Raw genomic sequence first — 12,526 nt, forward strand, 5'->3', positions numbered from 1 at the left:
ATAATGACACCATGAAATGGCAAAATGAAAAATATTTAATACACAAAAAAAGCACAACAGAATCAACAGATATTAAAAGCATTACATAGTGCAAACACCGAAAAGATACAGAGCTATTAACTTAGTGGTGCTTACAAAGATTAGGCAAGAACTCATGAAAATATCTCCTTTTCTCATTTGGTGGGCTGGTCACTATTCAGTTATTTTAAATTGCCTTTTTCTTCCCATTTTATGAAACCACATTTGCTACTCCTATTAATTATGACTACCTGATCAGATATGTTATTTGGAAAATTGCATGCTTTCTGTATACCGACTGCATTTTATGCCATCTACTCAAGTGCATGTAAGACAGAATTTTTTATACCAAGACCATAGCAAGGCAGTTGTAGCTACTAGCCAAATCTACACACACACTTCTCTCAGAACCTAGAGGCAGAACTCTTCTAGACAAGAGCTCATGTCAAGCAAAGGATATCTGAGCTAGAGGCATGGGTAAAAGGAAGCAATATAGGCTCTGCTAGGCAGGCACAAAGGGGAGTTTGTGCTCAGCTTCCAGGACATGAGGTATTCTGAATATATACCCCAGAGCTTGGTCTACCAAAAGCGTAACAACTTCTAATATCTTATTCAAGGCAATTAGAGGTTCTATTGCGCTCCCACACTTAATCCCCACAACAAACTATGAGGTAGAAAGAGTAGTATGTGGACTCATTTTACAGATGAGAAAAATTGAGGCTTAAGAAGGTCAAGACTGGGACTCACCATGGTGAAATAATCTTACTCCTTATCTCTATCCAAGAGGCACTTAAGAGCTCCTAGCTATAGACTAGGAGAGAATTCTATTCAAGAGGCTGCTTTGCCAAGTGCTGAGGAAACCAGAAACATTTCATTCCTCCTTTAAAACATGTTCTATAACTTTCTAAAGGGGGAAAGAAAAAATCAAAGGAGACATTTTGAATTCTTTATGAAAAAGGAAGTGGAAAAAATGAGGCAAACTGTAGGGAACAAAATGTATACATTGCTATATTTAAAATGGATAACCAACATGGACCTACTGTACAGCACAGGGAACTCTGCTCAATGTTCTGTGGCAGCCTGGATGGGAGGGGACTTTGAGGGAGAATGGGTACATGTATATGTATGACTGAGTCACTTTGCTGTGCACCTGAAACTATTACAACTTTGTTAATTGGCTATACTCCAATATAAAATAAAAAGTTTAAAAATAAATAAATAAAACAGATAACCAACAAAGACCTATTGTATAGCACAGGGAACTCTGCTCAATATTATATAACAACCTAAATGGGAGAAGACTTTGAAAAAGAACAGATACATGTATAACTGAATCACTTTGCTGTACACCTGAAACACATTGTTAATCACTTATACTCCAAAATAAAATAGAGTTAAAAATTAATAATCTTCCTGTAGGACGAGGACAGGCTGACCTCAATTTCTAAATGCTGAGACAACAGGGGAACTAAATCCCCTGTTGCCCCATCATACACACAAATCCTCAACTACCGTTGTTTTGTACTAGATGGTAGTTCTGATGTCATATCTTTCCTTCCTATTGCTAGAATCTACCACCTAACTCTGCAAGAGAAACAATCCCCAGGACTGGCTGGAAAAGAGGAACCTTATCTAAAGACACTGTAGTTACAACCACCCAAGGGGTAATACAGAAGGCCTTTGGTATAAAAGCAATATTCAGAAGTAGATAATAACTTTGAACTCCAAGAAAAAAGAGCAACAGGATGGAAGGAAGGAAGGGGAAATGTCTGACATCAAAGTACTTACTGTTTAAAAAAAAAAAAGCCTTAGGATAAGAAATTAGATGCTCTAATAAACTGTTGTAATAATGTCAATTTGCCAAATTACAGCAACTATTCGAGAAAGGAGTTGCTCTGACAGCACTATTTGGCCCTTTTTAGGATCCTTGACCCATCCTGCCCCAAGAAATGAGGAGTTCTATTTGCTGTGCCATGTTCCCAGAAGACATTTAATAAAGATCCTGAATGAAGGAAAACAATGTGAAGAAGCAGCATCTTGGATTTCAGATAAGCTACCAAGATATACTAACTACCTCTTTCTGCAGATACACTTCTTTCTCTAACATTTCAGTCATTCAAAAGGCTCTTGAAAGAAGTACAGTAAACCCAAGTGTAGGTTTATTATAATATGCTCTTTAACAATGCCACATTCACCAACAGTAGAATTATTTGGGATTGCACGTTCATTGCATTAAAAGATCTCAAAATGCTAACAGGACATTCTCCCATAGGAGAGAAGAGATCTGTGGCTCTTAAAGAAAGAATATAGCAATGGCAAACAAGGAAAGCTCTGTCAACGAAAAGGATATCTCAAGGCCATCTGGAAAACTGTCTTCAGATTAGGTCTGGGGAGCTACCTGAACCACTACCTCAGATAATCCTCATTTCCAGTTTAGCTTTAGGGTCCTCTATATTCCTCCTCAGCTAATCACAAATCTGGGAAATTCCAGCAAAGTAATCTCAGCATAGCGTATGGCAGTGCAAAATTTCAGACATTTGTAAACACTGTACATGTTACTTTTGGCACAGGGGAGGGCCTGCAGGTTCCTTTATCTTTGAAGTACAGATTGTAAACACAGCCAGTCCACAGACATTTTTAGGAAAAGCTTTAACAGTCTTGATAGTGTGTGTGCACACATGTACACCCATGAATGGGAGATCTGTCAAAATGAATTCTTTAGGACCTGAATTCTTTAGGGCCTGAATAATTTAAGCAGCTATCTGGCTAAATGGAAAACAACAGATTCACAGTATCTAAAATCATATACTTTCAGAAGTTCATATAACTCTCTGTAGGAAAAAAATCAAAGAGCTGGTTAACAGGTTTCCTCCTTTCTAAAGAAAACCAAGAGGTAACACTACAATAGCTTTGTAGAATGCGAGATCTTAACATTTACTAATTTCTCAGCGACTGTCAAAGGAGCCAACATTGCATCGAACTGACATTAAAAAAGTTTACAAATGATCCTGACCTTTAAAAATAAATTCTTACAAACAAAATAACGTCCCACAAAGCATTACATACATCTAAATATACATAAATTATTATTAAAACACAACTGAATATTTCAAATGCTTGGCAGTGATTCAATCTTATATTATACAACTTCATGGCAGTTTGGAAGCTGGCCTGGCTGGACACTGACCACTGTTCAAGCCTAGGATTGGGAACCTACGATATTCCATAGATGGACTGTGAAGAAATGCTTATAAGTTTAAAGCCTTGACCTACGATTTTTATAAAGTCTGATTTAAGTATTAAATACAGAAGCATACCAAATATTGTAATTATGGTGCAAGTAAAATGAGCTAACAATAAGAGACGGAAGACATTTTTAGCTATAATCTAGAAATTCACTGCTTTTCTAAGGATTTGTCATTTCTGCTCTGAACATTTTGTCTGGGATAACATGGTCATGAATATTAATTTATATAACTAAAATAAGAAATTTGATGCTAATGTGGGATGATTTCATTAATCACAAGTCCATGGCGTGATGCAGCGGAAACTATGAACTCCACTGACACCTACTTTAACGGATCCTTTCCTCACAATTAAGATTTCAATCCAAGCATGGCTTACCCATAACTAGGAAGACCATAATAATTTAATGTCCAAAAGAAGACATTTGAGAGTGAAAGGGGAGCAACAGAGATGAACTGGATAGGATGCTGAAAAATAGGGGCAAACTGGCACTGTCTCCAGAAAACCAGAGTACATAGTCACCCTAACTACAAAATAAACGACAGTGCTTGGAAGTCAAGAGTTTCATCATCACATAGCAGTAAACTATGATGTCTTCAAATACAAACCTTGCTTATCTGTACCGCAGTGACATTGAAAAAAAGAATGAAATCAAAAACAGACCAAGAAGATGGCTTAACGATTCTTGCGGGTAAAGAATTGCTCTGATAGTTCTATTTGGCCCTTTTTAGGATCCCTGACCCATCCTACCCCAAGAAACAAGGAGTTCTACTCGCTGTGCTAAGCCCCCAGATGACATGTAATAAAGATCCTGGGTGACAGAAACCAGTCTGCAGATGCAGCATCTTGGATTTCAGATAAGCTACCAAGAAACACTGCCTACCTCTTTCTACAGATACACTTCTTTCTCTTTAATATTTCAGTCATTCAAAAGGCTCTTGATAGAAGTACAGTAAACCCAAGTGTACACTTATTGTAATACTTTCAGCTCAAATGCGCAGCTTAAGATCTTCTAAGTAAAGTACTTACTGCTAATGAGGACAGTAAAAACCCAGGTGACCCAAGGGGAAAAGAAAGTAAGTAGAGTAACATAAGAGGGTTCTGTGCTAGGCAAGGATGCACCAAATTAGCATCAAACATCTACACACAAATAAAAATTCTAAATTTTTTCTTATTTTTCTAAAAAACTGCAGCTTTATAAGGAATCAGAGGGTACAAGTGCAGATTCCAGCTCTCCCTGCTCCTTCTTTGAGTTATCACTTGCAAAAGCAATTAACTGGCAAAAATAAAACAAAATCGAGGGCTATCAAACTATTATGAAGAGAGTAATGGTGGGGGGGGAATTAGGGTAGAAAATTATTTAACTTTCTAAATATTTAGAGCATTTACCATAGTCTAACAAAACACTGAACAGTCTAACAAAACACTGAACTTGAAGAACTGGTTCTACTTATTGGGGGAAAAAAACCCTTGTCCCTAATGCCCGGAGGGAGCCAGAGACCTGAGTTTCATTCCCCAAGAAGGAAAAATACTGGAGAAAAGAGTTCAGGTTCCTCTGCCACCTTTACTTGTCTTCCCAATGGCAGGAGCAACTTATCTGATTATATAAGAGAGCTTGATATTTACTGTGCCTTTTCTCTTTGGGGAGAAAGGGTTAAAAGTCTCTGTTCTCTCTGAAGCCCTATTTTGGCTGCAACTCATGTTCTCCAACAATATTTTAAGGTTATTAGTTGTTCCAAATTCAATAAGCACCACCATTTAACAAATAATAGAAGGAAGCAAGTATGGTTTAAAGGTTTACTACAAGAGACTTAGATTCTAGTAATAGCTCTATCACTAGCTGTGACTTTCAGAAGTCATTTATCCTTTCAGCCTCATGTGCAAAATAAAAGGGGTTGAGTAGATGAGTGCATTCTAATTTTAAAGTTCTATGAGTTTAACAAAACTTCTCTAGAAATTAAATATAATGCTAAACAAAGGGATCTTGTTCTACTTCCTGCACCTTAAAACACCCTTCCTTCTAAGGCACGGCAGGGCTTCCAAAAGTGTGGTTTGTGAACTTGCGTCAGCTTCCAGAAACACTTGTTCAAATGGAAATCCCTGGCCCAGACCTCAGGCATCAAAGAGTCTGCGTGTGCACGCACTCCTGTGAGTGTATGCGCGTGTGTGTGTTTGGGGCCGGGGGTTGAGATGGGCGTATAACAAGCAACACTGGTGATTCTTATGAGCCTTAAAACTGATAATTCTAGGGCCTTGGTTTTCAAAATGACTACATTCATACTGGTACCCAGGCATACACCAAGATTTTTTCCACAGGGAAAGCAGACAAGAATATCTGTAAAGAAAACAACTTAAAGATCTTCAATTTCCATATGTATTATCCTGAGATTTACGTGATCAGATAAGGCCTCTTCAGAGCTATCATTTCTCTTTAACTACTTTCCTTTTCACAACTGCTATACTATTTTCAGAAGAAAGGCTGCCTCTCACCCATCTAAAATCTTACTATGGGGCATTGCCTCAGAATGTAAAAAACCTCAGAGGCATCAAACAAAGACAAAAAAACCCCTAGCAGACTCCCAAGAGACAGGAGGAAAGAGTAAAGCAAAGAGAGCTTTGGTTAAAAACTGTGTGCCTTATCTTTTTTAGAACTGTCGTTGAGAAGAGGTTGTGCCATAGATGTATATAATACATTTAACTGAATTAAATAAAGTCAAACACTTTGACTGAAAATGAAATCTGATTTGGCTGATTAGTTTTATAATGAGAATAGGCTTTGCCAGTTTATATGACCCGACTTTTTCTATAAATTCAATCAGCTAAATCTACAGATCCAAGGTTTGGGCAAAAATATCTTTAAAGGACATCTACAATATACTGGATGATACATCCTCTGTAAGTACTTAAATTTTAAAAATTTAGAAGTCGAATTAAACATGTGCAAAAGGAAAACTAATCGAAGGTGAGAGCCATGAAATGGTGGAGGAACTGCTTGGAAAGTGGCCCAAGAGAACATTCTGAGGTGACAGAAACATCCTATTAGAAGGGAACACTTTGTTTGCTAATTATACCTCAATTTTTAAAGTACACAAAATATCATATATACTTTTTCAAAATTCCTTTTGAGGTACATTAGCAAAAAATGTTTGCTACCACTGTTCTAGGCACTTTACAAAAATACTGGTTCCTCTGAACAATGCAACATAAAGTGATCTACTTTATACATAAATTATTTATGTTTTTTTCATTGTTAGCTTTAATATTTTTCTAATAGCCATCTTGGATTTTGAGGCCTAAGAACATTCCCTAACAGAAAAGAAGAGTAAGGAATAAAATTAACTAAAGAAATGATTAATCTTCAAGTAATCTGATAAATGAAAGAATGAATGTATTTCTATTTGTACTGGTAGTTGCTCCCTCCCAGAGCTTCATCTTCTTTTTTTTTTTTTAATAACTTTCTTTTTTTTTCCTTTTTTTAAATATTTACTTATTTATTTGGCTGTACCAGGTGGGAATCTTCGCTGTGGCATGCAGGATCTAGTTCTCCCACCAGGGATCAAACCAGGCCCCCTGCATTGGGAGCTCAGAGTCTTAACCACTGGACCACCAGGGAAGTGCCAGATCCTCATCTTTGAAGACAGAATGAAGTGATTAGCTTCTCTTTTAATGTTAATGGTATCTCCAAATTGATAATCTAGTTCGAAAGAACTTATTATCAAATTCCATATAAGTTTAGAAGCAAAAATATGTCCTACAGCACAAATGTTTCCATGAATAAATGAAAGTATGAAATGGGTCACACTGAGTAGAGATGCTCAATACTGACATTTTGATATATGACCAGGCCCTGTTAATATCTGTCTGCAACTCATTGATTCAGCTATGCTATAAAAACCTTAATAACCAACTGAATCTCCTTCTTGCAAATAGGACATGAAGCCCCAGCCTTCTTTAATCTTCTGGCACAATGAAAACAAGTGACAAGATGGCCTGTCCTCCCATGAATTATGTTCCCGTCTCGTGGTCTTTTCTCACACAGACTACATGGCTTCAGGAGATTCTGGCAATCCTCCATGTTTTCTGTACCTGTTCTCTGTTCATAAAGGTTATCTGATTTTTCTCCCATGCTTGATATGGTCTCTTGGCTTTCAGAACTGTGAGCCAAATCCAAGAATTCCACTGAGTTGCAGGGACCAAAAAGTTTGGAGTTTTCTTCCTTTACATATATATCTTTAGGTCTAACAACTGGAGCTGATATGGTTCTTCTGCAGTCAGGAACATCAATTCCTTCACTTTCTTGCTTTTCAGGTATGGCAGTGATATCAGACGTGGAGAGAGAATGGGTTAACTTAGAACAATCTGAATACCAATCCTTCCTCAAGGCCCAGCAACGAAAACAGTACCTCTTGCTTGGAGAGTTAAATTTCTTGCACTCAGTACACTGCCACTCATCCTACAAAGACAAGTGCAGCCAATTAATACTCACTCAGTGGAGAACATGATGCTGAGGAACAGGGAAAGCAGGCCAAATTCTCATCACCTCACACTAAGCTAGTAAGAATCCAGACACTCCACACCAGTGGTCTAGCTAAGAACTTGAACAAAGTCTATGGCTACGTGTAAATAAGTCTTGAGAAGTTTTACAATGATAGTGACATAATTGCCATTTCAAGCCAATATTTGATGTAGCTAATCTTTTAAAAAAAGTTAAATCATTTTAGCTTTCTATTTAGTCTGGGTAGAATTTACATCGTTTGCTTTTCCCCACTGCCTTCTTTTTAGGTCATTTTTCTTTGTATAACTTACTCTTTTATTGAGCAAGAGGCTAAAGAATGAAGAAAAGATAATACTCTTTCTTTCCTACTAATTAAGAAATGTTATAAAATTTGTCAAAAAGGAAATTAAAATGAAATTTGAAAACTACTACATTTACTCATGCTCTCTCACTGCTCTCAGGATCATAGGTAGCTAATTGTGTGCCTAAATCACATTCTCTGAAAAATGAATGTTCTTGTCCTTGAATGCCAAGTAATTCTTTTCCTACTTCTCCATGTTCAAATTAGGAGATACCAGAGCTCAATGAATTTCAAAGCCTTTCTTAATTCACAGGTAGCTACCTAGAACAAGTCAAGAGTATTTAATGTGGATAATTGCCTGGCTTTGACAGGATCCATGACTTGACACATGCTGACTCGATTACTTTCAGAACGAAGGCCAAGCACTTCAAGTTTAGAAGTCATAACTCAACTGCCTATACTGAGAGGCAGGGACACAACCATTTGTTAAACTGGGATGTTCTCCAGAGAGCCTCAGAACATTCTTGCCAGTTTAAGATCCTCAGATTTCATCTGAAATGCTATACAAATACCCAAAGGGACTTCAAAGATCGGGAATTCATAATTGATAGTTTGTCACAGTCTAATTGGCATCACTTTTCTTTTTTAGTAGTACATAAAATAATAGGGCTTATTAAATTCCATGGCATATCTGAATTGATGAAATATAGTCTATTTGCTTAATAGGTTTTCTGGGCCCAAGTAGCCTCAAAAGTCTGATGAAGATGGAAACACTTATCTCTGCTACTTGTATTATGGTCAAGAACACTTAATGGACCAATATATCTCACCTTATTACTTAGCTATGCACAAACAATTTGCAGTGAATTACCATAATGGTCAGCAGTGGTGGGGCGTGAGCTAGGGGGAAGGATCAACACTAGAGACAACCTAAAATTTTTATATCCTTACACAGCAAAATGTAAAATCCCCTCCTTATCCTTCCCCCACCACCCTTCTTCCCACAGTGAGTTAGCTGAGGAAGTACTAAAAGGGAAATGGGGAACTAGCATGAAAAGAGAAAAGCAAGGTATACATTTGAATCTCAACCTGAGTTGCCAATTGGTGACAAATCCACACCTGTTATCTAACAGCTTAATACTCAATATTCATTTATCAGCCCCCCATTAATATAAACCTGTGTAGAAGTTAAGCCATTTTCCATTTGTTTCTATTTAAGAAAGCACTGAAAGTATTATACTTGACCAAGAATTTTAGATAGCTTATAGGCCTATCTTTGGGATTACAGAGAGGTGTTTAGTGGGAAAAGCAGTACAGGACTATTTTGAATAACTGTGTATCCACTGCATAACGTCCCAAGAGTTTTGAAAGCAGGGAGAAAGGCACACAGAGAGGCATTTAAGTCATCCCTTTTCAAGGCAGGGAGAGGATTAGATCAACTCATCCCCTTCTCTTCTCAAATTCCAATAAAAAATCTAACAAGATGTAAAGAAACCAATACCTCTACCTAGGAAAGGTAGATAGAAATGGGGGATATGGCATTCTTCAACACAAGTGAACTGCTGGAACATTAACATCTGAAGACGTGGGTGGTGTAAAACAGCTCTTTTACTAGAAACTCATACCTCAGAGGTAACTTCTATATCAGTATCGTCACTTATGGACTTAGAGTCCTCAAGGTCATCATTTTTTCCCACTTCAATCACCTGAGAAAGCAAAGACATCTTATTAGCAAGGTTTACCTATTTTAGATGCCATTACCTGAGAGCAAAAAAGACAGAAGAGCTTCAGTTTAAAACTCACATTCTTCTCCCAACACTAGCACTTAAAAAGGAAACTGCTTATATATGAGACATGATTCTGTACATACCTAGTTGACATTTCAGTAGAATAAAGCACCCAGAGGGGTTACCAAATATCTTTGGCATTCAGAAGAGAGAGGGCTCCCAAATTTATGCATTTAAATAAACAATATCAGAGTATAAATTATTAAATGGGGAAATTTTTTATCTTGAGAATCTATGTAGGCATTCACAAGAATAAAACAGGATTACATGAGAAAATGGAAGTAAAAAGCACCATATAAAATGAGAAAATTAGATGTGAAGAATGAAAACAAAGTACATTTTACTTTTCATATTCAAAAGTAAAACTAGTTATGTGATACTCTTGACTGTCCTATAAAAACATGCCCATGGACCAGGAAAAAAAGTCAAGAAATGTGGGAAGCGTCTTTTAAATTCTGAAATTTAAAATTCTAAAAATTAAAATCCCAGTTTTGTGATCCAATGAATGGAATGAAACCAATTATGATACAATTATGAACCACTGTATAGCAACCTTCTCACAGAAGTTCAAGTATTTTAAGTCCCATCTCTCTCTATACAAGTTTCCAATGTCACCTCTGTCTTCATTCTAATAACTTGTACTCCCTCCTAATGCTACCAAAAAATAACTAGCTCAACAAAGACCAAGCATCTACCTGCCTCCCACAAACGTATCAGAATACCCTCCAGGGACCCAAATTACTATGAAAAGCCTTTAAATTAAAAGAATGACCCAATTTAGGTCTGGTTTTTGCAGGATTTATTCAATGGGTATTTACTGTGACTCTCATCCAAGTCAGCACTGGACCTGCTGCCCAATGCTTTTTGAGACTTGAGCATGTGCCTATATGACTCTTCATCTTGGTGTGCTTACACCATGTGTACTATGAATTCTAACTCTCTTCCCTCCTCCTATTTAAACTCTAAAATATGTAGGAAGAGCTCATCTGTTTAGTTCCATTTAGGTATAAAGCAGGTATGGAAACTACTGAGAAGTCTAAGAAATAAAGATTTTTTTTTGCCCTACAGGATTTTGTGGCCATTTAGAACTTTGCCTTGTTAGCAAAGCAAGGTCTCCAGAAGAAAAAACTCCACAATGGGAGATTAGACAAGCAGGAAAAGGGTACCTTATTGCTTCTAACAAACTAGGTGCTTTACCCATGAAGGCCTATCCTATTTTTAAGACAGGCTTGGTTAACTTAATGTAAACCTTGAAACTGGATATAGGAAAAGTATTTTTTTAAAAAGGGGGAGGATTAGAGCTTCCCTGGTGGCGCAGTGGTTGAGAGTCTGCTTGCCGATGCAAGGGACACGGGTTCGTGCCCCAGTCCTGGAAGATCCCACATGCTGCGGAGCGGCTGGGCCCGTGAGCCACGGCCGCTGGTCCTGAGCGTCTGGAGCCTGTGCTCCGCAATGGGAGAGGCCACAACAGTGAGAGGCCCGCATACCGCAAAAAAAAAAAAAAGGGGGGAGGGAGGATTACATGAGTCATTTGTTCTACAAAGCAGCACAGGGTCAGGTCACCAGATCTGAAAAGATTATACTATATGCATGTAAATCCAATCAATGTGAAATTTTTCCACAACATACCTTTTTGTCTCTCACCTTCCCTACTTCTTCACTTGTTTGTTCAGGATCAGTAGCTTCAACTTTTATTCCAACACCAAACTGCTCTGATACTGACTCATTCAAAAACCACAGGTCATCTGTGGTGTCTGAAACAATGGCAGTACCTATATCCTAATATAAAGAAAACAAACGTGAGTTTTTGTAGTCAGAGGTTTATTAGAGATGTTGAACCCAAGTAAATGAAGCCAAAACTCAATGTCCTCACACATCTCTAAAGAACGCCTAGCCTTTCTTCTACAGATATGTATTCATTCAACAAATATCTACTTGGCAGCTACTACGTATAAACTAATGGGTGGACATAAGAGCACCTGGCAAGGAATTTTCTATTTTAACAGTAATCAGGCATTAACACCAGAGAAACAGCACTAAAGTGCTTAAAAGCTAAAAACTCGTAGTTGCTCAACTAAATAGAATCTATCCACTACAATCCGTTCTGAGGACCTAGAAAACTTCTATTAACTGTGACATATTCTTTCCTGTAATAGTCAATGATGTTTACCAAAGAAATATGAGAAATACTGATGATAATTCAAACCTTCTGTCTTCTTTCTGAACTTTTTTTTTTTTTGAGGTAAAGTTGGTACATAACACTTCTTTCTTAATTCTTAACTTTAAATATAACTTTCTACATTCATCAATGGACATTTTATGACGTGTTTTTTCTACAATATTCATAAGAGACAACTTATTATTTTGCCATTATTATACGTCCACTCACTTACTGAACAAATACTCACTAATTGCCTATTATGTGTCAGATACTGCCTATTGCTTCTATCTAGGCAACAGAATAGAGTGGTCAATAATACAAAAGCTCTGGACCTGTATTTCAATGGGGTCAAACAGACAACAAACACATAAACAAAATAAAATAATAGTTTTACAAAGTGAGAAGTACAATGGAGAATATAAAAGAGCAGAATGGTGATAGCCTGAATTAGGCTGTAACAGTGAAAGTAATAAAAAGCGTATAGCTAGAAAAAGCGTTGATAGCCTGAATGTGGTATA

General features: G+C 37.2%; 1 protein-coding gene across 5 annotated transcripts in view; it reads right to left on the bottom strand.

Annotated features, from left to right (window-relative positions):
- The window catches only part of MDM4 (MDM4 regulator of p53), a 58,354-nt gene that overhangs the window by 16,687 nt on the left and 29,141 nt on the right, over positions 1–12,526 (bottom strand). For 4 of the 5 annotated variants that reach the window (XM_024751078.1, XM_024751079.1, XM_024751080.1 and 1 more), the window contains 3 exons: positions 11,477–11,626; positions 9,686–9,766; positions 1,307–7,717 (listed from right to left, as the gene is read on the bottom strand). In XM_024751078.1, coding sequence (XP_024606846.1) covers positions 7,145–7,717; positions 9,686–9,766; positions 11,477–11,626 — 804 coding nt within the window. In that variant the 3' untranslated portion in view covers positions 1,307–7,144. Of the gene's footprint in view, positions 1–1,306; positions 7,718–9,685; positions 9,767–11,476; positions 11,627–12,526 lie in introns of those variants that run through there. The other variant, XM_024751082.1, reaches the window with a different exon arrangement.

This window comes from Neophocaena asiaeorientalis, unplaced genomic scaffold (genome assembly GCF_003031525.2).
Source record: "Neophocaena asiaeorientalis asiaeorientalis breed wild unplaced genomic scaffold, Neophocaena_asiaeorientalis_V1.1 scaffold67, whole genome shotgun sequence".
In the NCBI taxonomy this organism is placed as follows: Eukaryota; Metazoa; Chordata; class Mammalia; order Artiodactyla; family Phocoenidae; genus Neophocaena; species Neophocaena asiaeorientalis.